The 26,732-nt window shown below is 40.5% G+C and overlaps 1 protein-coding gene across 2 annotated transcripts in view; it reads right to left on the minus strand.

Annotated features, from left to right (window-relative positions):
* Window positions 1–526: 526 nt before the first annotated feature.
* Window positions 527–26,732, minus strand: part of CEP152 (centrosomal protein 152) — a 60,434-nt gene continuing 34,228 nt past the window's right edge. For both annotated transcript variants that reach the window (XM_075858027.1, XM_075858026.1), the window contains exons 19-28: window positions 25,842–26,111; window positions 14,807–14,938; window positions 13,214–13,834; window positions 12,966–13,095; window positions 11,503–11,679; window positions 5,825–5,915; window positions 5,351–5,454; window positions 2,821–2,977; window positions 2,176–2,279; window positions 527–1,515 (exon numbers count right to left, since the gene is read on the minus strand). In XM_075858027.1, the coding sequence (XP_075714142.1) occupies window positions 719–1,515; window positions 2,176–2,279; window positions 2,821–2,977; window positions 5,351–5,454; window positions 5,825–5,915; window positions 11,503–11,679; window positions 12,966–13,095; window positions 13,214–13,834; window positions 14,807–14,938; window positions 25,842–26,111 (2,583 nt within the window). In that variant the 3' untranslated portion in view covers window positions 527–718. The remainder of the gene's footprint in view (window positions 1,516–2,175; window positions 2,280–2,820; window positions 2,978–5,350; window positions 5,455–5,824; window positions 5,916–11,502; window positions 11,680–12,965; window positions 13,096–13,213; window positions 13,835–14,806; window positions 14,939–25,841; window positions 26,112–26,732) is intronic.

A 26,732-nucleotide genomic window follows, 5' to 3' on the forward strand; every position in this document is an offset into this window, starting at 1 on the left:
ATAGAAATTTGGCCAGGGTGGTCTCATTGCAAAGTATTTTGGAAAAATTATTTTATCCATTCCTTCTCCAGGAAATACTCTCCCCTCTGAATAACAAATGCAACTGTATGGTATACAATGGTGGAATTACGTTCGTCGCAATCGATGGTAGATTTTTCTAGATTATAAAGCATTAATGTGATGATATGAACCTAAAACGAACATTACCAAACGTTGGCCCTCATTTCTAATATTTGGTCAATTTTAATGTTTTGGGTGGAAATCCTGTAACTATGCCCATTGATCCTAGCCAGTAACTCTACAGTGCACCCTCTGCTTTCCTCAAGTGCATACTTGTGGGTATGCCCCCCTCTAATCCCTTTAAAACTGGGTTTTTCAACAACATAGTAGATTTCAACTAAAAATGCTGCATAATGCCACCCAAAATTCTCAGCCCAATTCCTAGATGTTTGACACAAAAAAAAAGTGGCTAAAATAATAAAATCTTTATTTAAATAACATAATTATGTAAAAACAAGCGCATAAATACAAAAATAAGCCTTTAGACAAACACACACATACAAAAATAGAATATAAAAAAAAAGCACAAGACTATATACATGCCCAAAAAATAAATTAAAAAAAATCTATGCATTCTGTAGCAAGAATTGAAAAGTTCGTAGAAAACATCCATGTAGTGGAAGCCTTTTGAGTGCTTTTCTTAATCAGTTAAAACGACTTAAATAGGCAATGGACTGTCAAAGCCGCTGTCTTGCGGTGGAGATGCAAAATCCAGCAATAATTTCCGTGATGGTAGCTGGATGCCTCGACTTACGTTGGAGTATGACTTAGATTCTACAGCTGTAGGCGGATGACCCACAACTTTACTAGAATGCTGTGTACCAGGAGTCTGATCTCTTTTCTTCCCAATGTGTGCCGATTGATTCTGACCTTCATATCTGCTGCCAAAGGTATCATGACTTCTCTCCACAAAGGAAAACACACCTGCTCCTGAAAAATTCCCAGGAGCGTTCGGATTTTGAGACTGCGCTTTCAAAAAGAGACCTTTACTAGTCAAACAGCTCCAGTCATTACTTCCATTTTCATCCCGCACAGGAGTTTCTTGGAGTTCAAACTTTTGTCTATCTGATCTTGACTTTGGATTCCCATGGCATGAGCGATCTTTTAACAAATGTAAAACAGAGGGATCAATTGGTTTACCAAATGTGACCTGAAGAGAATCTGCATTAGCGTCTGGACTATTCGAAGCAAGACCATCAAAAGGTGTGCTCATAGACCGTCCTGTAGGCACCGGTGTAGGTCTGTGCTTTGACACATCAAGTTTAATAGCAGTAGAATCTTCCAGATTAGGGAATTTGCCCCCATCAAGCTTCTCCTTCATATGTCTCCTGATGAGTTCATCCAGTGTCTTTTGTTCGGTGTTTGGATCAGTCGATCTGTTACTTGAACAGCTTAGAACATTCTGTATTGGCCTCATTGCTTCAGGCTCAGTTTCATCTTGGCTCACCGCTAACCCTAATTAAAGATTAAAAAGATATTAAAAATCTAAAGCCCTTCGTCATTCCATTGCAATGAGTTACAGTGTGATGTCAAGACTGCCAGTGTCATCTGTCAAATGAAGTTTAGTCAGCAGTTGAAGGAACTCGTAAAGTCTGTTACTGAAAAGATGCATCATATCCGCAAATGCAAGTTTATTGGAAAAATGCTATTTCTAATAAGTTAAGAATCTCCACGGTGAAGTTACATGTTAAAGCTGCATAAGTCTGCTACTGAATAGGACTGGATAGTATTCCAGATTCTCCAAGACGTAATCTCTTAGGTTCTGTTCACACCACCATTTGTTCCTTTTCCGTCAGTCTGCAGTGCCATTATTGCCATCAAATAGATCATAATCCAGACAGACCCCATAAGTCAACAGGATCCATCAGGATTAGTCTCAGCATTCGTGCAAGTGTGAACACCGTGCAACAATTAGACTAGTCCGTCACATATTACATTTCTCACATGTTCGTAAAGTCTGATCAAAGATGGCTGATCTCTCTATCCAAAACAGGATGCAGGCAACCGCTTTTATTTAACCTCATACCTACAATGTAGAAGTTATTCCATCCATAGCCTTCAGTGACCACCTTCTGCTGAATCACAAAGTATTTTCCAAAAGAGAATCCTACATACCTGCACGCAAGCTTCTGCTTTGTGTTTTTTGGGAGATGGGAGTTTCCAAGACTTTTGCCATAGTTGCAAGTTTGCTCGCAGCATTCATTATTTTCTTTTCAGCTCTAAGAAAACAGATCAAAATACGATTTGTCAGAAATTCTATGTAAATCAGTTACGGTTTCCTGTATTTCTGCGGTCTACTAGTTAAATGAAACTGCACACAGAACATCAACAACACAGGGTTGTACATTATATACTGCTAGTTAGAAAAAAAATATATACATTTACAACATTGCTATCTACGGCTGTATAACACAACGTGTTATAGATGTGCAAAAATCTTGTGCTTGTGAGATAATCTAAGGGTAGCCATAGGTAAACAGTCATTTATTCATCGTCATGCATTACTGGTGAGATCTATTAGAAAATCACAGGGTCAATTGGAAAAACAGAACATGAGCACAGTCAACCGTCAAATGTACTTATATACCCCATCAAATTTTAGATTCCTTCCTGACTGACCTTACTGTAAAATGAGGCTACCCATAGCTAATCCAATGGCATTTCTCTAAGCCCACTATCCTAAAACGCTAGAATCGCCAACAAACATCTTGTATGCTGCAAATTTAAACAAGTTCTGTTTCTTGTGTGCGGCACACCGACCCCTCATTCTTGCCATCGTCCTTTAGTAACTGCTGCAGACAAGTCAAGTAATATTTGCGCATTTTCCGAGCGGTTTCTTGCCGTTCTCTTAAAACTTCATTTTTCAACATTTCAGCTGCTCTTCCCTTACTTTCATGTATATAACGAAGCATGTCACCTGTATAAAATAAAAAAGGGGAAAAAATAAGTACATGGTCTAAACACAGCAAAGACAGAATATCCACAGAATATGCCATAAATGTCCGATAGATGTAGGCCCCACCTCTGGGCCCTGCACCTATCTATAATGGAGCCCACTGACTCCCGTCCCACCTTCTCTTGCAAATCTCAGCTCACTGACTGATGAGGTGGTCAGAAGTACAGAAACAGTCTAGCTCGCTGAGCTGAGCTGTTTCTGTGCATCCTGTGGACATACCATAAATGGGAATACCCCTTTAAAGTAAAAAAGTAATTATTTATATATATTTAACATATATACACACACACACACACACACACACAAAATATACTATGAAAAAATGGGAGGTCCGAACTCAAGCGAGTCTCAAACCAGGCACACCATTAAGATTAAAATTATGCCATGATTTTAAGTCCATTCTTTTTCGCACAACTCTACAAATGTTAAACCAACTAAGCCATATTAAAAAGGGGAGAACTCGCTTTTTTACCAAGACATGAACAGCTCACACGCGGGAACACTTGGATGGCTTTAGATTTGTTTTTGTCCATAGTAAAGAAACAAAAGTACTGGTTGATTACTGATATTTAAGAATATTGGTATAAAGCTTTGGTTCTGTTTGGTCAGACTTCCATTGTCTCTGATGGACAGAATAGAAAAGTCCTCTTTAACTTTTCTACCAAACACGGATTCTAAGGGTCCATTTATACGGACAGATTTCTGCGGGTAAAGAAGTCGATCCATGGCACTAGTCTAGCTCCCTTTACATGGATCAATCATTGTATCGTAGGGGGGATGAAAGAGAGCGTTCACATCATTGTCGGCAGCACATCCCCTTTACATGGATCAATCATTGGATCATATGGGGGATGAAAGAGAGCGTTCACCCCATACCGTTTGCATCATTGTCGGCAGCACATCCTCTTTACATGGGGAGATTTGCTGCCAATGAGGATGATTTTTATGGCTACATAAAATATGCGATCAGCCGACAAATGAGAGCTTGCTCGTCTGTCAGCTTATCGCTGGGTCCTTTTAAAATGGTAAACTATCGACCCATGTAATAAAGGGCCTTAAATCAACGTGATCAGTTACAAATTGGTATCATCGATGCTTTAATCCCTTAGTGACCAGCCTATTTTAGGGCTTAATGACTAAGCAATTTGACGTTTTTCCATCGTCTCATTCAAAGAGATATAACTTTTTTATATTTCTGTCGAAAGATGTATAAAAGGATTTAATTTTTGCGGGACAAGTTGTATTTTTTAATAGCACCATTTTGGGGTACATATGATTTATTGATTAACTTTTAACCTTTTTTTGGAGGTGTGGTTTAAAAAAAAACGCATTTCGCCACTCTTTTTTGCATCTTAAATTTACGCAGTTTACGGTGTGGTATAAATGACAACATTATTCAGCGGGTCCTTAGGATTGTGACAACAAACATATAGTTTTTTTTATGTTTTACTACTTTTACACAGTAAAACCACTTTTTCAAAATGTGTTTGCTTCTCCATATTTTAAGAGCCATAATAACTTTATTTTTCCGACGATGCAGCGGTCGTAGAGCTTTTTTTTGGGCGGGACGACTTGTGGTTTTTATTGGTACCATTTAGGAGTACATGCGACTTTATCACATTTTTTTGAAGGCAGATATTTTTTATTTAATTTTTTACGGCGTTAAATGTGCGGGTTAACTAATATAATCATTTTATAGTTAGCGTCGTTATGGATGTAGCGATACCAAATGTGTAACGGTTTTACTTTTTTTTTTTCTTTCATAATAAATCATTTTGTAAAGCCAAAAAGTGGGTTAATATTTTTTTTACTTTGGGATTTTTATTTATTAAACTTTTTTTAACTTCTTTTTTTAGTCCCAATAGGGGACTTTACTATGCGATAATTTGATCGCTTTTATAATACACTGCAATACTTCTGTATTGCAGTGTATTATGGCTTGTCAGCATAAACTGATCCAGACCTAGGGGCCTTTGTTATGTCCACGGCTACCATAAAAACCATCGGCACCCGGCGATCGCATCATGGGTCTGCCGATGGGGTGGGAGAGGGAGCCCCCTCCAACTAAAACCACTGAGATGCAGCGGTCGCTATTGACCGCTGCATCTATGGCGTCAAATGGGCAGGATCAATGCGGATATCGATCCCGGCCGCTCCAGCAGGTCTGCGCCCAGCACTCAGCTACCTCCAGTAGCATAGAGCAGGGAGCTTTTTTCAGACTAAAGCCATTTTTTTTTACCACCCATAGGCCTTTTTACGGCAAACACGAACAGGTTAAAAAAATTTAAAACATGGCAGTAATTATTTAGATTAATATTTTTGTTGTCAACTCACTTTTTATTTTGTCCACAGCTTTGATATATTGCGCACGCATCTCTTCCAAAGCATTTCCTCTACACAGAGCACAGCCCTTCTCTGAACCCTCTTCCGGTTGTGTACTTAAAAAAAAAAAAAAAAAGCGTAAAAAAATTAAAATTAATTTTAAGTTACTGTAAAACAAACAAGAACCGTAAATTTGTCACATTTATATATCTAAATTCAGCGGTAGGACAGCCATCTCCTCACTACCCAGCCTATTGTAAGAAAAAGAGATGGTGTCCTCAGCAGCACGTACAGTGAAATATGGAGCATGACTCAGACGTCACATGTTCATGTTATAAGCCCCCTTCCATAAAAGCACTATATAAACATATTCAAACTATTAAAAATAGAATAATAAATCTTAAATTAAATGTATGAGCGCAGTGATAACAGAACATGCACATCACTAAAACAATCAGAAAATATCTTTTAAAAAGAAATCCTTACCTTTGTACTTTTCTGTTACTTTTCAATACTTCATTAGTTTTATACAGTTCAGCATTTTCCTTCCTTAGAGTTTGGGCAACAATGTCATTATCTGGAAAAAAAAATAAAACTGGTAAGGAATTACTTATGCAGCATCATAATGAAAATGGCGATTCTCAGATCCCAAAAAAAATAAAAGTATCTGTAGAAAAGCTCACACTTCGGCTGGATTCACATGCTCCGTGTGGCAGCAGCGTATGATGCGCGGCTGAGTGCTTTTCGCGCAGCCGCCATCATAATGACACTCCGTTTGGATGTTTGTAAACAGAAAAGCACGTGGTGCTTTTGTTTTCAATCATCCTTTTGACAGCTGGTGCGCGGTTTAAAGGGGTTGTCCAGGCACAGAAAACTGATGACCTATCCACAGGATAGGTCATCAGTATATAAATCGGTGGGGGTCCGACACCCGGACCGATCAGCTGCCTCCGGGCATCGGATATCCATGCCGGAAGCAGGCGGCTCCGGTCACAGAATAGCGGTCAAGCAGTTGATTGGTGCGGGGGTCCGGGTGTCAGACCCCCACCGATCATGTACTGATGATTTCAACAATACCAAAATGGTGTTTTCAGGTGAGTTCTCACCACAATCCCTCTCATTACTTTTGGGATGCACCTCGTGTATACACACACTAACACACAAAAACTCGGTGGTATCGGAAAGGTGTTGACTGTTTGGGTGAATAGATCTTGTATTATCACCCGTATAAATTGCCCTGTTATCAGGGAGTAGTGCATTGTGGAACCTTATATGACTAAGGATAAGGCCACACAGGGAGGGATTGACGTGGCTGTGAATCGTGCCGCCATGCTGTTCGGCCCAGTTTTCAAATTGATTGTTTATGGCTGCCCTTTGTTGCAGGTTAACTCCTTAACGCCGAAGGACGGATATATCCGTCCTCAGCAGCTGCTAGTTCGCGCAGGAGGAGGGATATATCCGTCCTGTGATCGCGCGGGTACTGTCACTGTACCCACGCGATTAGCGGCAGGAGCACGGCTGTTATACACAGCCTGGCTCCTGCTGCAACTGCCGGAATCGAAGCGCGCTCCGATTCCGGCAGTTTAACCCATTAAATGCCGCTGTCAATAGTGACAGCGGCATTTAATGTGTTTGACAGAGGGAGGGAGCTCCCTCTGTCACCCGATCGGCGCCCCCGCAAACAAATCGCGGGTCGCCGTCGGGTTTCCATGACAGCCGGGGGTCTAACAAAGACCCCCAGGTCTGTCTTCAGCAACTGCCTGTTAGGCGATGCCGGAGGCATGACCTAATAGGTTGCCTGTCAGTATACCAAAGCATTATTGCCTGTCAGTGTAAAACTAAGTATACCAAAGCATTATATATGCGATCGGCACATCGCATAGTGAAGTCCCCTGCTGGGACTTTTAAAAAAAAATGTCAATCAGTTAAATAAAGTTAGTGGAAAAAAAAAAAAAAAAAAAGTCAGTCAAAATCAACTAAAACTACTTTTTTTGCCCAAAAAGTGGTTTTATTCAGTAAAAGTGTCGAAACAAATCACACATACACATATATGGTATCCCCGCGATCGTAACAACTTGACCAATAAAATGAACACATTAATTAAACCGCCGGATGAACGGCGTCCAAAAAAAACGCAAAAAACAGCAAAATTCGCTCTTTTCTCCCATTCCCCCCATAAAAAAATAAAATAAAAGTTAATCTATAAGTCCTATGTACCCCAAAATAGTACTAATGAAAACGACACATTGGCCCGCAAAAATCAAGCCCACATACGGCCACATCGACGGAAAAATAAAAAAATGACGGCTCTTGGAATGCGGCGATACAAAAACAAGTAATTTTTTTCTAAAAGGGTTTTTATTGTGCAAACGTAGGAAAACATAAAACCTTTACATATTTGGTATCCCCGTAATCGTGCCGACCCATAGAATAAAGTTAACATGTTATTTACGCTGCATAGTAAACGGCGTAAATTTATAACGTGAAAATTAATGCTGGAATAGCTGCTTATTTTCAATTCTCTCCTAAAATAAAGTTAATAAAAGTTAATCGATATATTGTAAGCATCTAAAAATGGTGCAAATACAAAATACAACTCGTCCCGCAAAAAACAAGCCCTTATACGGCTATGTAGACGGAATAAAAAAAAAGTTACGACTCTTGGAATGCGACCATGAAAAAACAAAAAATAATCCTTGGTCATTAACGTGCAAAATGGCCCGGTCATTAAGGGGTTAAACTGCTGTTTATCTGCAAAATCATGCGGCCATTAATGAATAGGCCCTTATGGCTAGGGCTGGGCGATTCATCAAATTAATTCGCCCTCAAGGACTCACACGATTCTGTCTCTTAACAGAATCGATTCTTTAGTGGCGCTGTCGCGCCGTGCTGTAGGAGGAACTCCGCCCCACCGCATCTCTGCTTCCCCACGGAACTGCTGTTCTGAACAAATTGATACCATACGGAACAGCAGTTTTCGCTGGGAAGCGGAGACTCCTCGTATATAGCGACCCCACCTTCCTTGCAGATCGCACAACCCCCCCCCCCCTCCCCCCTGCAGATCGCATCACAGTAGCTCCCACTAGGAGCTGAATCTCCAGCCAAAGAGTCGGCAATCTCTGCCAGGAGATTCAGCTCCTAGTGGGAGCTACAGTGGTGCGATCTACAAGGAAGAAGAGGGGGTGCGATCTACAAGGGGGGGTTTGAGACCTACATGTGGGGTGGGGGTGCTATCTGCAAGGGTGTGTTGCACTATATTGGTTGGGGGTGGCACGGTCACTACATGTGGGCACACTGACTGTGGGCACTGATACTATATGTGGGCACTGAGGTACTATGTGGGCACTGTGGCACTATCTACAGGAACATTACAGCACTATCTACATGGGCACTGCCGTTTTCAGGGGATTAATACAAAAACCCTGACAAATGAAATCCATTTATTTTTTTATTTTTTTTTAACGCCCATGAAAAACAGACAGACGGACTGGAAATGGAAGAGAATTTGGAGAAACGGATGCAAAATGCACATGAAAACTGACAAAAATGTCGTTTGACTGCAGCCTAAATGTCATTTATTAAAACCCCATAGTGGGGCCGGTACCGCACAGGGTTCTGCTCACACTTCAGACACTATAATGTAATCTCGCCCCAGCGTGCCGGCTTGGCGCTAGCAGAAAAAAAAAAAAAAAAAAATGGGAAAAAATAAGAAAACCGAGATTCAAATCGAAAAATCGCCCAAAGTGCTGAAAAAAATCTAGATTTTATTTTTGGCCAAAATCGTCTAGCCCTACTTAAGGCCAGACAATTTTGCAGGTAAACAGCAGTTATACCCGACACACCGCACGGCCATTAATCAATTTGAAATAACCACCGTCTTTAGAATCTGTGTAATATGGATTTCAAATAGAGTTGTCTGCATGGGCCCTACAGTGAGCTAAATAGCCTGAACTTCAGGCAGATCTATTTTACCTACATTGATACAATGAACGTTTGTCTTGCTGATATATTTACCACAGAGGACAAAATATACAGGATACAAATGCAGCAAACTCTCAGTAGTGAAAAGTTTTAGGTTTGTATGTGACACTGTAGAACAGTATCCTATACTTTAAGCACTTGAAGAGTTTTATAGAAAATCAAAAGTGATCAATAGTGAATACTCGGGACCCAAACTCTGGATTGTTGAGTTGCCATAGACCATTATGGGGATAGAGATAGATAGATAGGATAGATATAAGTATTTGATCCCTTGCTGATTTTGTAAGCTTGCCCACTGTCAAAGACATGAACAGTCTAGAATTTTTAGGCTAGGTTAATTTTACCAGTGAGAGATAGATTTTATAAAAAATAAAAAAACAAAAAAAAAAAACAGAAAAATCACATTGTCAAAATTATATATATTTATTTGCATTGTGCACAGAGAAATAAGTATTTGATCCCTTTGGCAAACAAGACTTAATACTTGGTGGCAAAACCCTTGTTGGCAAGCACAGCAGTCAGAAGTTTTTTGTAGTTGATGATGAGATTTGCACACGTTAGATAGAATTTTGGCCCACTCCTCTTTGCAGATCATCTGTAAATCATTAAGATTTCGAGGCTGTCGCTTGGCAACTCTGATCTTCAGCTCCCTCCATAAGTTTTCGATGGGATTAAGGTCTGGAGACTGGCTAGGCCACTCCATGACCTTAATGTGCTTCTTTTTGAGCCACTCCTTTGTTGCCTTGGCTGTATGTTTCGGGTCATTGTCGTGCTGGAAGACCCAGCCACGAGCCATTTTTAATGTCCTGGTGGAGGGAAGGAGGTTGTCACTCAGGATTTGACGGTATATGGCTCCATCCATTCTCCCATTGATGCGGTGAGTAGTCCTGTGCCCTTAGCAGAGAAACACCCCCAAAACATAATGTTTCCACCTCCATGCTTGACAGTTGGGATGGTGTTCTTTGGGTCATAGGCAGCATTTCTCTTCCTCCAAACACGGCGAGTTGAGTTAATGCCAAAGAGCTCAATTTTAGTCTCATCTGACCACAGCACCTTCTCCCAATCACTCTCAGAATCATCCAGATGTTCATTTGCAAACTTCAGACGGGCCTGTACATGTGCCTTCTTGAGCAGGGGGACCTTGCGGGCACTGCAGGATTTTAATCCATTACGGCGTAATGTGTTACCAATGGTTTTCTTGGTGACTGTGGTCGCAGCTGCCTTGAGATCATTAACAAGTTCCCCCCATGTAGTTTTCGGCTGAGCTCTCACCTTCCTCAGGATCAAGGATACCCCACGAGGTGAGATTTTGCATGGAGCCCCAGATCGATGTCGATTGACAGTCATTTTGTATGTCTTCCATTTTCTTACTATTGCACCAACAGTTGTCTCCTTCTCACCCAGCGTCTTACTTATGGTTTTGTAGCCCATTCCAGCCTTGTGAAGGTCTATGATCTTGTCCCTGACATCCTTAGAAAGCTCTTTGGTCTTGCCCATGTTGTAGAGGTTAGAGTCAGACTGATTCATTGAGTCTGTGGACAGGAGTCTTTTATACAGGTGACCATGTAAGACAGCTGTCTTTAATGCAGGCACCAAGTTGATTTGGAGCGTGTAACTGGTCTGGAGGAGGCTGAACTCTTAATGGTTGGTAGGGGATCAAATACTTATTTCTCTGTGCACAATGCAAATAAATATATATAATTTTGACAATGTGATTTTCTGTTTTTTTTTTATATATAATCTATCTCTCACTGGTAAAATTAACCTAGCCTAAAAATTCTAGACTGTTCATGACTTTGACAGTGGGCAAACTTACAAAATCAGCAAGGGATCAAATACTTATTTCCTTCACGATGATAGATAGATATGAGATAGATAGATATGAGATAGATAGATAGATATGAGATAGATAGATATGAGATAGATAGATAGATATGAGATAGATAGATATGAGATAGATAGATAGAGATATGAGATAGATAGATATGAGATAGATAGATATGAGATAGATAGATATGAGATAGATAGATAGATAGATAGATAGATAGATAGATAGATAGATAGATAGATAGATAGATAGATAGATAGATAGATAGATAGATAGATAGATAGATAGATAGATAGATAGATAGATAACATACACACACACAAGAAAAAAAAAAGGATTTAAAAAATTTACTCACCGCTAATTTGTTCTGCTTTTAATTTTTGGTCCTTCACTGCTTGTTGAAGATGCCGACATGCTTTATCCAGTTTGCTTCGAAGTTCTTGACAGTCCTTCTTGTATCTCTCAAGCTGCTGCGAGCAGTTCTCACAGCAGCAAAATACAGGATTATTACCTCTCCTTTTCAACTGTTCATCTACAGGATAAATATTCAAGCAATTTATAGGTAGTATTCATTTTCACAAAGACTTCTTCATGCAGACTAAAAAGCGAATATACGATGTTTTATTTATATGTAATACGAGTCAGAAAACAAGCTCCTCAAAGCGGAAAGTATTTTGAATATCTGCCATTGTTCGAGGCATTTCCTGCTGTAACGTTCAAATACACAGAATTTTTGCAAGGATGGGCTAAACAAAACGTAATAAAAAAAAATGCAGAGATGTAAAACGAAGCCCTTGTGAAGACGGATATTCTTGAAATTATAGGTTAAGTAATTAAAGAGTTAAAAAAAGCTTCAGAAAATAATCGTGCAGCAATTCAGGACGTCACATAATTATGCATCCAGCAATGCTATTTTTGGCTAGAAAGATGTATTAGAGGGACTTGCGTATTTTCAGTTTTTTTTGTAAATAAAGCTTAAAGTGAATTTCTAGGTCTAAAAATGTATTATTTAAGTCTTTATTCTATGGGTGTTGCTTATAAATTATTTAATTTTCCTTAACTTTTTTTAAGCTCTGCTTCATTAGGGCACCACTAGAAACTGTGACTAAGCTGCATTGTAGTTGAAGCTGTAGAGGGAGTCTGAAACACACCTTACGTTCACAGCTGTTCGTCCCCCATGCCCTGCACTGCAGCTTTGTGTGCTTGAATGTTCACATCTGCGTCAGCGCTCCGTTCCATCGTATCTTTCCGTCGGAACGGTGCCCTGACTGACAAAAAATTAAACCGGTTTCCGTTTTCATGACCATTGATTTCAATGGTGACTGTTCCGGTGCCAATGGTTTCAGTTTGTCTCCGTTGTGCAAGGGTTCCGTCGCTTTGACCAGACGAACCGTAGTTGATTGAAATCAATGGTGATGGAAACGGAAAACTACGGTTTCAGTTGTTTGCGTCAGTCAGGGCTCCGTTCTAACGGAAAGCTCCGACGGAACGGAGCCCTGATGCAGCTGTGAACGAAGCCTTAGATTTATCAGACTGGGCAAATAAACAGACTGGAATAGAGTTATAAAAACCAATAATGTAATTTATAACGATGTGATATGTGGAATTCGCTTCCATCACAACAATCACAAACACAGAACGTCGTTCCAAAATGCAACCTTAAACCATGTAGCTTTTTAATTTATATTTCAGTTTAATTCTACAGTCTAAATGGTCCATTTATCCTCTTCCAAACCGATTATTTTGGTTTTAAAAATGAAATCTAGACGACAGTACATTTGTGTGTCACAAGTTTCAAAAAAGGTGGAAAACAAATACCATTTGTCTGCCTCTCTGAAAAGTTTTTCTTGTGACTTTTGGGTGCACCATCAGCATTCCTAATAAAAGATCGGTCCGGTGGATTTATGGGGACCTTTGGTTCTCGGTTTTCAAAATTCTCCTCGGGGTTCTGAAACACATCAAGGCATAGGGGTCATGTATGGAGTAACGAATATATTTAAAAAAATGGTCCACTATGTTTTTCAGTTAAAAACAAATGTACAGAGAAGTAACCTGTAAATAATTACCTGCTTCCACTCCGATTTTGCATCAGAAATGGCCTTGTATGCAATCCCCTTGACAGACTTCTGTAAACAAGATCGTAGCTTATCCAAAAACTGGGCATCTAAATTGCTTGACGTATAAGAGAAACTATTTAGAACACGTCCTTCAACCAGTTCGTCGTGAATGTCAGACATAAGGCGCTCTATTTCAGATAAGATCTCTTTATCGTGATCTTGGATTCTTCGAGATTCTTCACAAGTCCGTTGCTTGAGTTGCTGGTTAAAGATTTCTGTCAATTCTGCCACTTTCTGAGACATCAGTTCAATTTTTTGCTTTTCAAAATCAGATTTTGCTGTGGAAAGAACTTCGCTGATCTTAGTCCTATGCTCATTCAAAAAAGTGCGGTAATCTTTTTCATTTTGTGCCTGAATTTGATGAATTTCTTCTTGTCGCTCTTTGTTCCACAGGGCACGCGACTCCCCAAGTTCTACTTTTATCCGTGCCTCATACTCCTCTTTGTTTCGCTCCAATTCCCTTTTCAATAAGGCAATCTGCTCCTCCAATTCTTTTTCTGTTTGGTCTGTGTACTCAACTTTTCCAACTCCTAACTTCAAGCTTTCTTCAGCTGCAACAGCATCGGATATCTGCAAAAAAAATGTTTATAAGCTATAAGATACAAATAATACTCTTAGATAAAAAAGGACAGTAAGGCCCCATGCACACGACCGTAAAAACTCCCGTAATTACGGGCCGTAATTATGGGCCCATAGACTTCTATTGGCCACGGGTACCTCCCCGCATGCTTACTGGAAGATACCCGTGCCGCTGAAAAAGATAGGACCATGTCCTATTTCAGGCCGTAATTACGGCACGGACAGCCCATAGAGGTCTGTGGGGCTCCCGTAATTACGGGTGACTACGAGTGCGCACCCGTAATTACGGGAGCGTTGCTAGGCAACGTCAGTAAATAGTCACTGTCCAGGGTGCTGAAAGAGTTAAACGATCCAGTAACTGTTTCAGCACCCTGGACAGTGGCTACCGATCACAATATAGATAAAGCTGAAAAAAAAACAAAAAAACTTTCATACTTACCCAGAACTCCCTGCTTCTTCCTCCAGTCCGGCCTCCTGGGATGACATTACAGCCCATGTGACCGCTGCAGCCAATCACAGGTAACATGGACTGCCACGTCATACAGGGAGGTCGGACTGGATGACAAGAGAGGGACGCGTCACCAAGACAACGGCCGGGTAAGTATGAATTTCTTTTACTTTAATTACGGAAAGGACTGTCCCTTCTCTCTATCCTGCACTGATAGAGAAGGAGCTGCCGTTTAGTGCAGTGAAATTTTGCAGCCAAAAACGTGCCCGTAAATACTGGTGCAATATGGGTCGAATACGTGTGACCAAGGACACGTATTTACGCCAGTATTTCCGGGTGGACAAAAATACGGTCGTGTGCATGAGGCCTAAGTATAACCTAAATAATGTTTCCCTGCCGTGTGCCCTATTACACCTAAAAAGGAAAACCCTGAAAAGAACATATTTTTATTTTGTCTTATTGCCAAGAAAACATTTATAAAAACAAATATTGTAAGTGTACTTGTCTTTACTTACCTGCTTCTTTACATTAAGATCATGAAGCCTTTCCCACTTTTCTCTCTCAAGCCTCAAGTTTGCTTTGTATTCTGATAGACTGGTAAGTTCTTCTAACCACCTTGTGTAAGCTTTTGTTAGAGCCAATTCCACCTGTAAAACCAAAAACAGTCAAAAACAAAAAGCATCCATTTGTTAATTTGTTAGCCCTGGAGGACACATTAAAAATCATGGTGGTGCTGAGGAGTTCCTACTATATAGAAACAGACCAAACAAATAAAACTTTACTTTAAAGGGAATCTGTCACCTCCGATACCTAAACTGCAGTAATCAGTAAATCTCTTAAAATACGCTGATTCCGGATCTGTCATTTTTATCTTTCTACTCACTTGCTTTTCCCTGTTGCAAGTCTGCAAACCGGCCGTCCGCTGCATGCGAGACTTTGTTCAGAGATAGAATGGAGAGAATGACAAAGTAGATCTCTCTATGCGTCTGCAGGCAGCGCACAGCCCGCTTGCAGGCTTACAGCAGGAGAATGCAGGTGAATAGAAAGATAACAATTGCAGATTCTAAAAATCAGTGTATATTAACCCCTTCCCTCTTTGGCCACTTTTGACCTTCCTGACCGAGCCTCATTTTTCAAATCTGACATGTTTCACTTTATGTGGTAATAACTCCGGAATGCTTTCACCTATCCAAGCGATTCTGAGAATGTTTTCTCGTGACACATTGGACTTTGTGTTACTGGCAAAATTTGCCCGATACATTCAGTATTTAATTGTGAAAAACACCAAAATTTAGCGAAAAATTGCAAAGATTAGCATTTTTCTCAATTTAAATGTATCTGCTTGTAAGACAGGCAGTTATGACCACACAAAAATGTTTCTAATTAACATCACCCATATGTCTACTTTAGTTTAGCATCGTTTTTTGAACATCATTTTATTTTCCTACGACGCTACAAGGCTTAGAACTTTAGCAGCAATTTCTCACATTTTCAAGAAAAATTTCAAAATGCTATTTTTACAGGGACGAGTTCAGTTGTGAAGTGGCTTTGAGGTCCTTATATATTAGAATCCCCCAATAAGTCACCCCATTTTAAAAACTGCACCCCTCAAAGTATTCAAAACAGCATTTAGAAAGTTTCTTAACCCTTTAGACATTGCGCAGGAATTAAGGCAAAGTAGAGGTGAAATTTACAAAGTTCATTATTTTTTTCCAGAAGTTCATTTTCAATTCATTTTTTTTGTACCACAGAAGGTTTTACCGAGAAATGCAACTCAATATTTATTGCCCAGGTTCTGCAGTTTTAGGAAATATCCCACGTGGCCCTAGCGTGCTACTGGACTGAAGCACCGGTATCCGAAGCAAAAGTAGCACCTAGTAGATTTTGGGCCTCCTTTTTATTAGAATATATTTTAGGCACCATGTCAGCTTTGAAGAGGTCTTGTGGAACTAAAACAGTGGAAACCCCCCAAAAGTGACCCATTTGGGAAACTACACCCCTCGAGGAATTTATTTAGGGGTGTAGCAAGCATTTTAACCCACCAGTTTTTTTGCAAAAATTTTTGGAACTAGGCCATGAAAATGAAAATCTACATTTTTTTCAAATAAAATGTAGGTTTAGCTAATTTTTTTTTCATTTCCACAAGGTCTAAGGAGAAAAGGCACCATCAAATTTGTAAAGAAATTTCTCCCGAGTAAAACAGTACCCCACATGTGGTAATAAACGGCTGTTTGGACACACGGCAGGGCTGAGAAGGGAAAGAGCACCATTTGGCTTTTGGAACTCAAATTTAGCAGGAATGGTTTGCGGAGGCCATGTCACATTTGCAGAGCCCCTGAGGGGACAAAAAACAGTGGAAACCCCCAACAAGTGACCCCATTTTGGAAACTACACCCCATGAGGAAATTATCTAGGGGTATAGTGAGCAGTTTGACCCCACAGGTGTTTACAGAACTTATTGGAAGTAGGCCGTAAAAATGAAAATCTAAATTTTTTCAAAGAAAATGTAGGTTTAGGTATTTTTTTTTTTCATTTCCACAAGGACTGAAGGAGAAAAAGCACCGCAACATTTGTAAAGCAATTTCTCCCGAGTAAAAATACCCCACATGTGGTCATAAACATCTGTTTGGACACACGGTATGGCTCAGAATGGAAGGAGCACCATTTGGATTTTGGAATGGTTTCTGGGCGCCATGTCACATTTGCTGAGCCCCTGTAGTACTAGTACAGTGGAAACACCCCAAAAGTGACTCCAATTGGGAAACTGCACCCCCTGAGGAATTACCTAGGGGTATAGTGAAAATTTTGATCCCAAAAGGTTTTTTGCTGAATTAATTAGAATTAAGCCATGAAAATGAAAAATATTTTTTTTTTCCAACAAGATGTCGTTTTAGATCAACATTTTACATTTTTACAAGGAATAGAGAAGAAAAAGCACCCCAACATTTGTAAATTCATTTCTCCCGAGTACGGTAACACCCCATATGTGGTTATAATCAGCCGTTTACATATATAGGAGCATTATGAAGAAAAGGAGCGGTATTTATCTTTTGGCGAGTAGATTTTGCTGGAATGGTTTGCGGACAACATGTTGCATTTGCAAAACCACTGATGTACCAAACAAAAGTGACCCCGTTTTAGAAACTACACCCCTAAAGGCATTTATCAAGGGGTGTAGTGAGAATTTAGACTCCACAGGTGTTTTTCAGAAATGAATACGCAGTGGATGGTGCAAAGTGAAAATTGCAATTTTTCCACTGATCTGCCTATTCACCGCACAATATGTTGTGCCCCTGGAGAATCTCACCCCATAAATTGTTAAGTGGGTTCTCCCGGGTATGGTAATGCCTTACTTGTGGCCATAAATTGCTTTTTGGGCACGCTGTAGGGCTAAGAAGGGAAAGACCGCCATTTTGAGCATGGATTTTGCTTGGTAGTAGTTCTGTTTGGGGTTTTGCTGGTATTTCCGTTTATAATGTGGTGGCATATGTAATCTGTGCGGAGTATACCAGGGGTATATGTAATCTGTGCGGAGTACATCAGGGTATATGTAATCTGTGCGGAGTACATCAGGGTATATGTAAGCTGGGCGGAGTACATCAGGGTATATGTAAGCTGGGCGGAGTACATCAGGGTATATGTAAGCTGGGCGGAGTACATCCGGGTATATGTAATCTGTGCAGAGTACATCAGGGCATAATAAGAGGGTAAATAATACAATTATCCATAGATGTGTGTTACGCTGTGAAGCGATCCATTATGCACAGGCCGGTGTCACACTGATAAACGGTTTTCTTTCTTATCCCCCTTCTGTAACGCTCTGCACCTTTTGGGGACTTTTTCTCCTTCGTAGTTTGGGAAATATTGCTGGGAAAGTTTTGCGCTGGTATAATACGGGCGCCCTCGCTTCCAGCGGATGTGCTATGTCCCTTCCCTTTCCTAGTTCCTCAATACTAGGGCCCTGAAACTGAAGGAATGTTCCCCTCCGGCCTGCGCGTTGAGATGTTTTTTCATCACCGCATTACTAGTGCCGTAACATTTTTATTTTTCAGTTGATTGAGCGGTGTGCGGGCTTGTTTTTTGCGAGACGGGCTGTAGATTTTATTGGTACCATTTTAGAAGACATACGACTTTTTGATCACTTTTTATTTCATTTTTTGATAAAGGAAATTACCAAAAACAAGCAATTCTAGAATAGTTTTTTTATTGTTTTTTTTTTTTGGCATCCACAGTGCGCCGTAAATTACATGTTAGCTTTATTCTGCGGATCGATACGATTACGGCGATACCAAATTTATATCGTTTTTTTTATGTATTGCGGCTTTTGCACAATAAAAATCACTTTTTTTATAAAATCATTTGTTTTCTGTGTCGACATATTCTAAGACCCATAACTTTTTTTTATTTTTGCGTGCACAAAGCGTGTCAGGGATTATTTTTTGCGGAACGGATTGCCGTTTTTATTAGTACTATTTTGGAGTAAATGTGACTTTTTGATCACTTTTTATAGCATTTTTTGGAAGGAGATGTGACCTAAAAACAAAGATTCTGGCGTTGTTTTTCATGTTTTTTTTTACCGCGTTCACCGTGCGGGATAAATTACATAATAGTTTTGGTCGTTATGGACGCGGCGATACCAATTATGTATAGTTTTTTTAATTTTTACGGTTTTTCCCATAATAAAAGACTTACTTTGGGAAAAAAGTCAGTTTAGCTTTATTTTTATTTGAAACGTGTGTGTTTTTATTGTTTTACCACATTTTCATTAACTTTTTTTTTTAAATTTTTTGACTTATCCCACTAGGGGACATGAGGGCCTGATGCCCCGGTCGCTACTCTAATACACTGCATTACATACGTAGTGCAGTGTATTAGCGTTGTCAGTTATTCACTGACAGCAAGCCTATGAGGACGCGCCGCAGGCGGGTCCTCATCGGCTCCCGTACAAGGCAGACTCGGACGCCATTTTCTGGCGTCCGATTGCCACAGCAACCCAGCGATTGCGTCACTGGGTTGCCGGTCGGGTTAAAACCTATCAGATGCTGTGCAATATTGAGCGCAGCATCTGAGGGGTTAATCAGCTGGATCGGAGAATAGCTCCGGTCCTGGCAGTTACAGGAGGGTGCCAGCTGTATAATACAGCTGTCACCCCGAGGTGATGATGCCGGCTCTGCTTCTGAGTCCGCACCATCACTGCCACGTAACTGTACTGCGCTTTGCAGGAACACCTTTCCGGCAGCGCCATATATATACGGCGGATGTCGGGAAGGGGTTAAAGAGGCTGTCACCACATTATAAGTGCCCTATCTCCTACATAATATGATTGGCGCTGTAATGTAGATACGTTTTTATTTCGAAAAACGATCATTTTTGACCAAGTTATGAGCAATTTAAGATTTATGCTAATTACTTTAACCCCTTAAGGACGCAGCCTAGTTTTGGCCTTAAGGCTCAGAGCCCATTTTTCAAATCTGACATATTTCACTTTATGTGGTAATAACGTCGGAATGCTTAAACCTATCCAAGCGATTCTGAGATTGTTTTCTCGTGACACATTGGGCTTCATGTTCGTGGTAAAATTTGGTCGATATATTCAGTGTTTATTGGTGATAAATTGCAAAATTTTGTGAAAATTTGGAAAAAATAGCATTTTTCAGAATTTTAATGCATCTGCTTGTAAAACAGACGGTTATACCACACAAAATAGTTACTATTTCACACTTCCCATATGTCTACTTTAGATTGGCATCGTTTTTTGAACATTCTTTTATTTTTCTTGGACGTTACAAGGCTTAGAACCTAAACAGCAATTTCTCATATTTTTAAGAAAATTTCAAAATCCTTTTTTTTAAGGTACCTCTTGAGTTCTGAAGAGGCTTTGAGGGGCCTATGTATTAGAAACCCTGATAAAACACCCCATTTTAAAAACTAGACCCCTCAAAGTATTCAAAACAGCATTTAGAAAGTTTTTTAACCCTTCAGGCATTTCACAAGAATTAAAGCAAAGTGGAGGTGAAATTTGCAAATTTCATTTTTCTTGCTGAATTTCAATTTTATTCATTTTTTTTCTGTAACACAGAAGGTTTTACCAGAGAAACACTACTAAATATGTATTGTCCATATTCTGCAGTTTTTAGAAATGTCCCACATGTGGCTCTACTGCGCTCATGGACTAAAACACAAGCCCTAGAAGCAAAGAAGCACCTAGTGCATTTTGAGTCCTCTTTTTTATTAGCATATATTTTAGGCAGCATGCCAGGTTTGAAGAGGTGTTGAGGTGCCAAAACAGTAGGAATCCCTGAATAGTGACCCCATTTTGGAAACTACACCCCTCAAGGAATTCATTTATGGTTGTTGTTACCATTTTGACCGCACAGTTTTTTCACAGCACCTATTTGAATTGGGCTGTGAAATTAAAAAAATTTCATTTTTTCCAATAAGAGGTCATTTTTTATCAAAATTTCTTATTGTCTCCATAAATAAAATACTACATTTTGTTGCCCAATTTGTCCTGAGTGCGGCAATACCCCATTTGTGACGATAAACTGCTGTTTGGGCCCATGGGAGGGCTCAGAAGGAAAGGAGCGCTATGTGTTGGTTGGAGTACAGATTTTGCTGGTTTGGTTTTCGGGTGCCATGTCGCATTTGCAGAGCCCCAGAGGTATCAAAGCAATGGAAACCCACCAGAAGTGACCCCATTTTGGAAACTACACCCCTCAAGGAATTCATTTATGGGTGTTGTGACCATTTTGACTCAATAGTTTTTTCACAGAACTTATTTGAATTGGGCTTGGAATTAAAACAAAATTAATTTTTTCCAATAATATGTAGTTTTGGCTGAAAATTTCTTATTTTCACAAGAAATAAAATACCCCATTCTGTTGCGCAATTTGTCCTGAGTGCAGCAATACCCCATTTGTGGTGATAAACTGCCGTTTGGGCCCATGGGAGGGCTCAGAACGAAAGGACCACCATTTGGCCTACTGGGGATTTTCTCGTGCAAAGTCATGTGTGCAGAAGCCCCAGTACAGTTGAAACCCGCAAGAAGTCACCCAGTTTTAAAAACTACACCCTTAAGGCATTCATCTAGAGGTGTAGTGAGCATTTTGACCGGAGAGATACACCCCATAAACTGTAATGTGGGTTCTCCCGGGTATGGCAATACCCTCAATGTGGCTGTTATCAGCTGCTTGGGCACACAGCAGGGCTCAGAAGGGAAAGATAAGGGGGGATAAGCTGTGCGGAGTACATCAGGGTAAATAGAATTGGGGTAAATTATAAAACAAGGGATGTATGATAAATGTTAAAACACTTTTTCAGAGAGCTCTGGTTTTTCGGGACACGCGTTACATTGATATATTGTGTCCTCCCTTATACCCCTCTTATAGCAGACTTTGCACCTCTTTTGACTTTTTCCCTTCTTGCCAGTTTGGGGAACTTCTCCTGGAAAGTGTTGCCCTGGTACGATGCGTGTGGCCTCGCTTCCAGAAGTACTGGGTGCCCCCCCCCCGTTCCTGGTCCCTAAAGATTAGGTTCTTGATCATCACCTCTTGAAATTCCAGGAAAGTTCCCCTCTGGCCTGTACATCGACGTAGCACGTACACATTGTACAATGCCATCTGTATGATGTGCCCGGCCAGCTTCTTATACCACAGCGCATGGCGCTGTAGGGCTTCGGGACTTGATCTGACAAGTCCACCCCTCCCATGTACCTATTGTAGTACAGGATGCAGTCTGGTTTAGGGGTCGCTGTACTGGTACCTCGTACAGGTACATGGGTACTGGTGTGACATCTCTCTTGTCCTTGTACTTGACACACAATATTTTGCTGCTAGAATGTGCCCTGCGCTCACCCCTTCTTGTTTGCCCTGCAGAGTCTTAGGGAGGCCTCTCAGATTTCTTCTAGCAGTGCCGCATGCCACAGGACTGGAAGCGAGGCAGTTGAAGAGTGGGACGCCGGTATAAAAATTATCCAGGTAGAGGTGGTAACCCTGGTCCAGCAGTGGGTGCACCAAATCCCACACAATTTTTGCATTAACTCCCAGTAAGGGGGGGCATTCTGGGGGCTGACACTGGTGTCCTTCCCTTCATATATCCTAAACCTGTATGTATACCCTGATGCACTCTCGCACAGCTCATACATCTTCATGCCATACCTTGCCTTCTTACCCGGCAGGTACTCGCGGAATTGAACCCTCCCTTTAAAATCCACCAAGGACTCATCAATAGAAATACACTTCTTGGGGGTGTATGCTTGGGAAAACCGGGCACTGAAACGGTCTAATAGGGGTCTCCGTTTATACAAACGGTCAAAACTGGGGTCATCTCGGGGTGGGCACGGCTCATTATCAGTATGATGTAAGAAGCCAAGTATTGCCTGATTTTTTATTTATTTTTAGGTTACAGTTCAGTTTTGAAGTTGCTTTGATGGACCTATATATTAGAAACCCCTATCAAACACCCCATTTTAGAAACTAGACCCCTCAAAGTATTCACAACAGCATTTAGAAAGTTTATGAACCCTTTAGGTATTTCACAGGAATTTAGAGCAAAGTAGAGGTGAAATTAAAAAAAATTTTTTGTCAGAAAATCCTCTTTATACCATTTTTTTTATAACACAAAAGGTTTTATCATAGAAACGCAACTTAATACGTATCGCCCAGATTCTGCAGTTTTGAGAAATATCCCACATGTGGCCCTAGTGCGGTAATGGACTGAAGCATCGGCAACCAAAGCAAAGGAGCACCTAGTGGATTTTGAGGCATCCTTTTTATTAGGCACCATGTCTGCTTTGAAGAGGTCTTGTGGTGCCAAAACATTGGGAACCCCCCAAAAGTGACCCCAATTTGGAAACTAGACCCCTTGAGGAATCCATTGTAGTTTTCATGGGGTGCATGCGGCTTTTTGATCAGTTTTTATTCTATTTTTAGGTGGCGTGGTGACTAAAAAACAGCAATCCTACTATTGTTTTTTTATTCTATTTTTTTTACAGCGTGCACCGTGCGCTATAAATGACATATTCACTTTATTCTGCGGGGCGATACGATTACGGCGATACCAGAGGTTTATAGTTTTTTTTTTATATCTTATGGCGTTTACACAATAAAATACGTTTTGTAAACAATCATTCACTTTTTGTGTTACCTTATTCTAAGAGCCAGAACGGTTTTATTTTTCCATCAATAAAGCCGTGCGTGGACTTATTTTTTGCGTAACGAACTGTAGTTTCGAACAGTACCATTTTTAGGGACATGCGACTTTTTGATCTCTTTTTATTCCATTTTTTGGGAGGTGAAGTGACCAAACAATTGTTATTGTGGTACGGTTTATTATTATTTTCTTTTACGGCGTTCACCGCGCGGGATAAATAACGAAATAATTTTGTAGTTCAGGCCGTTACGGACGCGGCGATACCAATTATGTATAGTTTATTTGTTTGTTTATATATTTTTATTAATAATAAAGGACTGATAAGGGAAAAGGGGGGATTTTTACTTTTAAAACTTTTATTTTCTTATTTTTACACATCTTTTTTTAACTTTTTTTTAACTTTATTACTTTGTCCCATTAGGGGACTTGAGGGCAGGAGGCCCTGATCGCTATTCTAATACACTGCACTACATGCGTAGTGCAGTGTATTAGAACTGTCAGCTACTCACTGACAGCAAGCATAGTGGGTCCTGACGTTGTCAGGACCCACTAGGCTTCCGTCGATGGCAGAGCCGGACGCCATTGTTTGGTGTCCGGTTGCCATAGCCACCATCGCCAGCCGCTATCGCGTAGCAGGCTGGCGATTGTAGCTTAACCCCTAAAAAGCCGTGATCACTATTGAACACGGCTTTTAAGGGGTTAATCAGCGGGGACACAGCGATCGGTCCCCGCTGTAGGAGCTGTGACAGCTGCTGTACGAGACAGCAGCGTCACAGCTCCTGTATGTGTCGGGAGGACGGCCGAAATGGCCGTTATCCCCGCGACGTAATAATCCGTCGCTGAGCGCTAACGATACAGTTAGCGCGACGGATTATTACGTCGCTGAGCGCGAAGGGGTTAATGCCCAACTAGGCGTTTAACTTTTGACCAAGTGGGCGTTGTGAAGAGAAGTGTATGACGCTGACCAATCAGCGTCATACACTTCTCTCCATTAATGTCCATTTGTACTCAGCCCAGCGTGATCTTGCTGTGCTGTCACATACACCCACATTAACTTTGCTGAAGTGTCTTGAAAGTGAATAGACATCGCCTACAGCCAGGACGCGATGTCTATTCACACTTCCGACACTTCGGTAAAGTTTGTGTGGGACTCCCATAGCACAGCGTGATCTCGCTGTGCTGTCATTCATAGCGTGATCTCGCGAAATCACGTTGTGCGGTCATTTATAGCGTGATCTCGCGAGATCACGCTGATCAGCTATTAAGTCCCACAGAAACGTTACCGAAGTGTCGGGGGTGTGAATAAACATCGTGTACTGGCTGGAGGCAATGTCCATTCACTCTCAAGACACTTTAGTAAAGTTAATGTGGGTGTATGAGACAGCACAACAAGTTCACACTGTGCAGAGTACAAATGGACATGAATGGAGAGAAGTGTATGATGCTGATTGATCTGCGTCATACACTTCTCTTCACAACGCCCACTTGGTCAAAAGTACAAAACATGCCCAGTTGGGCATTTAGAAAGTAATTAGCATAAATCTAAAATTGCTCATAACTTGGTCAAAAATGATCGGTTTTCAAAATAAAAAACACTGTTATCTACATTACAGCACCGATCATATTATGTAGGAGATCGGGCACTTATAATGTGGTGACAGGACCTCTAAGTTATTTACGGATTACTGTAGTTTAGGAGGTAGTATTGGAGGTGTCAGTCTTTTTAAACAGTACCTAACTTTTCTGAATAGGCGGTCGTTTGTGTGTACATGAGGAACAACACTATTTCTGGCCATTATATGACTCGTATCCTGCATTATTTAGTAGTTCTCCCCTCTGCAGGCTTTATTTCTAGTTGTCAGTGGAGCATAACTGCCATCATGTCTCCTATACACTGCACACAAAGAGGCAAATAATTCTCTACTATATATCTGTAGAACACCCTCAGAAACAGCAGCAACAAGGACGACATCTTACAGCAGTCCTGAGCAATGTAGGTGAGAATCCAGCACTGGGGTGATATACAAAACATACTAGAAGCTGCTGCAGAATGTCTGCGTGTGTCTCTCACGCTCGCTCTCTCTCCCCCTCTCCAAAAAAATTCTAGGGGCAGGTGTAAACTGATCCCTCAATAAGCTGATAGTCTATCTTGTCTTGAGGAGAAAGAAAAAAGCAGTAAATTCAGATTGAGTATACAGTTTAGGGGGTGGAGAAGTTTGAAAAGCAGAGAAAAGCATTATTTTCTAATATGATATATTATAAAGTTTCTTATAGTTGCTTGTACTATTTATCTATGCAAAGTCAGTTAAAAAATTAGTGACTATTTTCTCATAGTATAAAAGGAAGATTTAAAAAAAAAAAAAAAAAAAAAAAAAAACCTACACATTTCATGCATCTTACCTGCTTTGAGATATCTTGACGGTGCTGTATTTCTAGATCCAGTCGGACGTCCTGGACAGCCCTCTCTTTCTCTTGCACTGCCTTCTGAAGTTGAAGTTTCAGGTCATCTAGCTGCTTAGCTACTAATGTAGATGGTGTTGTGAAAGTCTCCTCTGTCTGTATAGCATGATCTTCTAAGTTCTGCAGTGACTTTGCTCTGGAATCTTGAGTTGCTCTATCTAGTTTATGTCTCCACTGGTTCTCCAAATCTTGAATTCTTAAATCAGTTTTCTATTATAAAAGGAAACAAGGTATCAGTTAAATTAATGGAAATCTTCCAGCAAGGTTTGTTATATACATACACAGCATCAAAAATAAACTTTTACCATTCATAAGAATTGTTAAAAGCCCCTTTGACTTCACTTGCTAATGCCATACAACATGAGATGAAAAGTACTCAATGGGGCAAACATGTCAGTTTCTTTAGAACAGAAGCCACTGCATCTATAACCTTTGACAAATACTTGTAGTGTATGCTCAACTTTTAACACCATTCTAAATATATATTAAAAAATTTACTTCAAGAGTTTTGTCTAATCTGGCTCTTTGCATTCTGGGAAGAGTACACTACAAAAGGCACCGTACGGTAATCTGATGTAGGTATAAATTATGGTCATCTAAAAAGGACAATTTAGACAACTTTTGGCTGTCTGTCGGTACCTTTTCACGACCAGACCAAAGACAGATATCAGTGGAAAAGTTGATCTGTCGGTTGGATTTTTTCGGTAGTTGTCAGGTGCAGTCTTGTAAGGTCATTCATGCCAAACATTAGATCTGCATCCCAGGTCGATCGCCGATTTGTCGTTTTAACTTCTGGAGTGATCGTCCTGAACCACAACCTTCACAGACCAA

This window comes from Rhinoderma darwinii, chromosome 3, assembly GCF_050947455.1.
Source record: "Rhinoderma darwinii isolate aRhiDar2 chromosome 3, aRhiDar2.hap1, whole genome shotgun sequence".
In the NCBI taxonomy this organism is placed as follows: domain Eukaryota; kingdom Metazoa; phylum Chordata; class Amphibia; order Anura; family Rhinodermatidae; genus Rhinoderma; species Rhinoderma darwinii.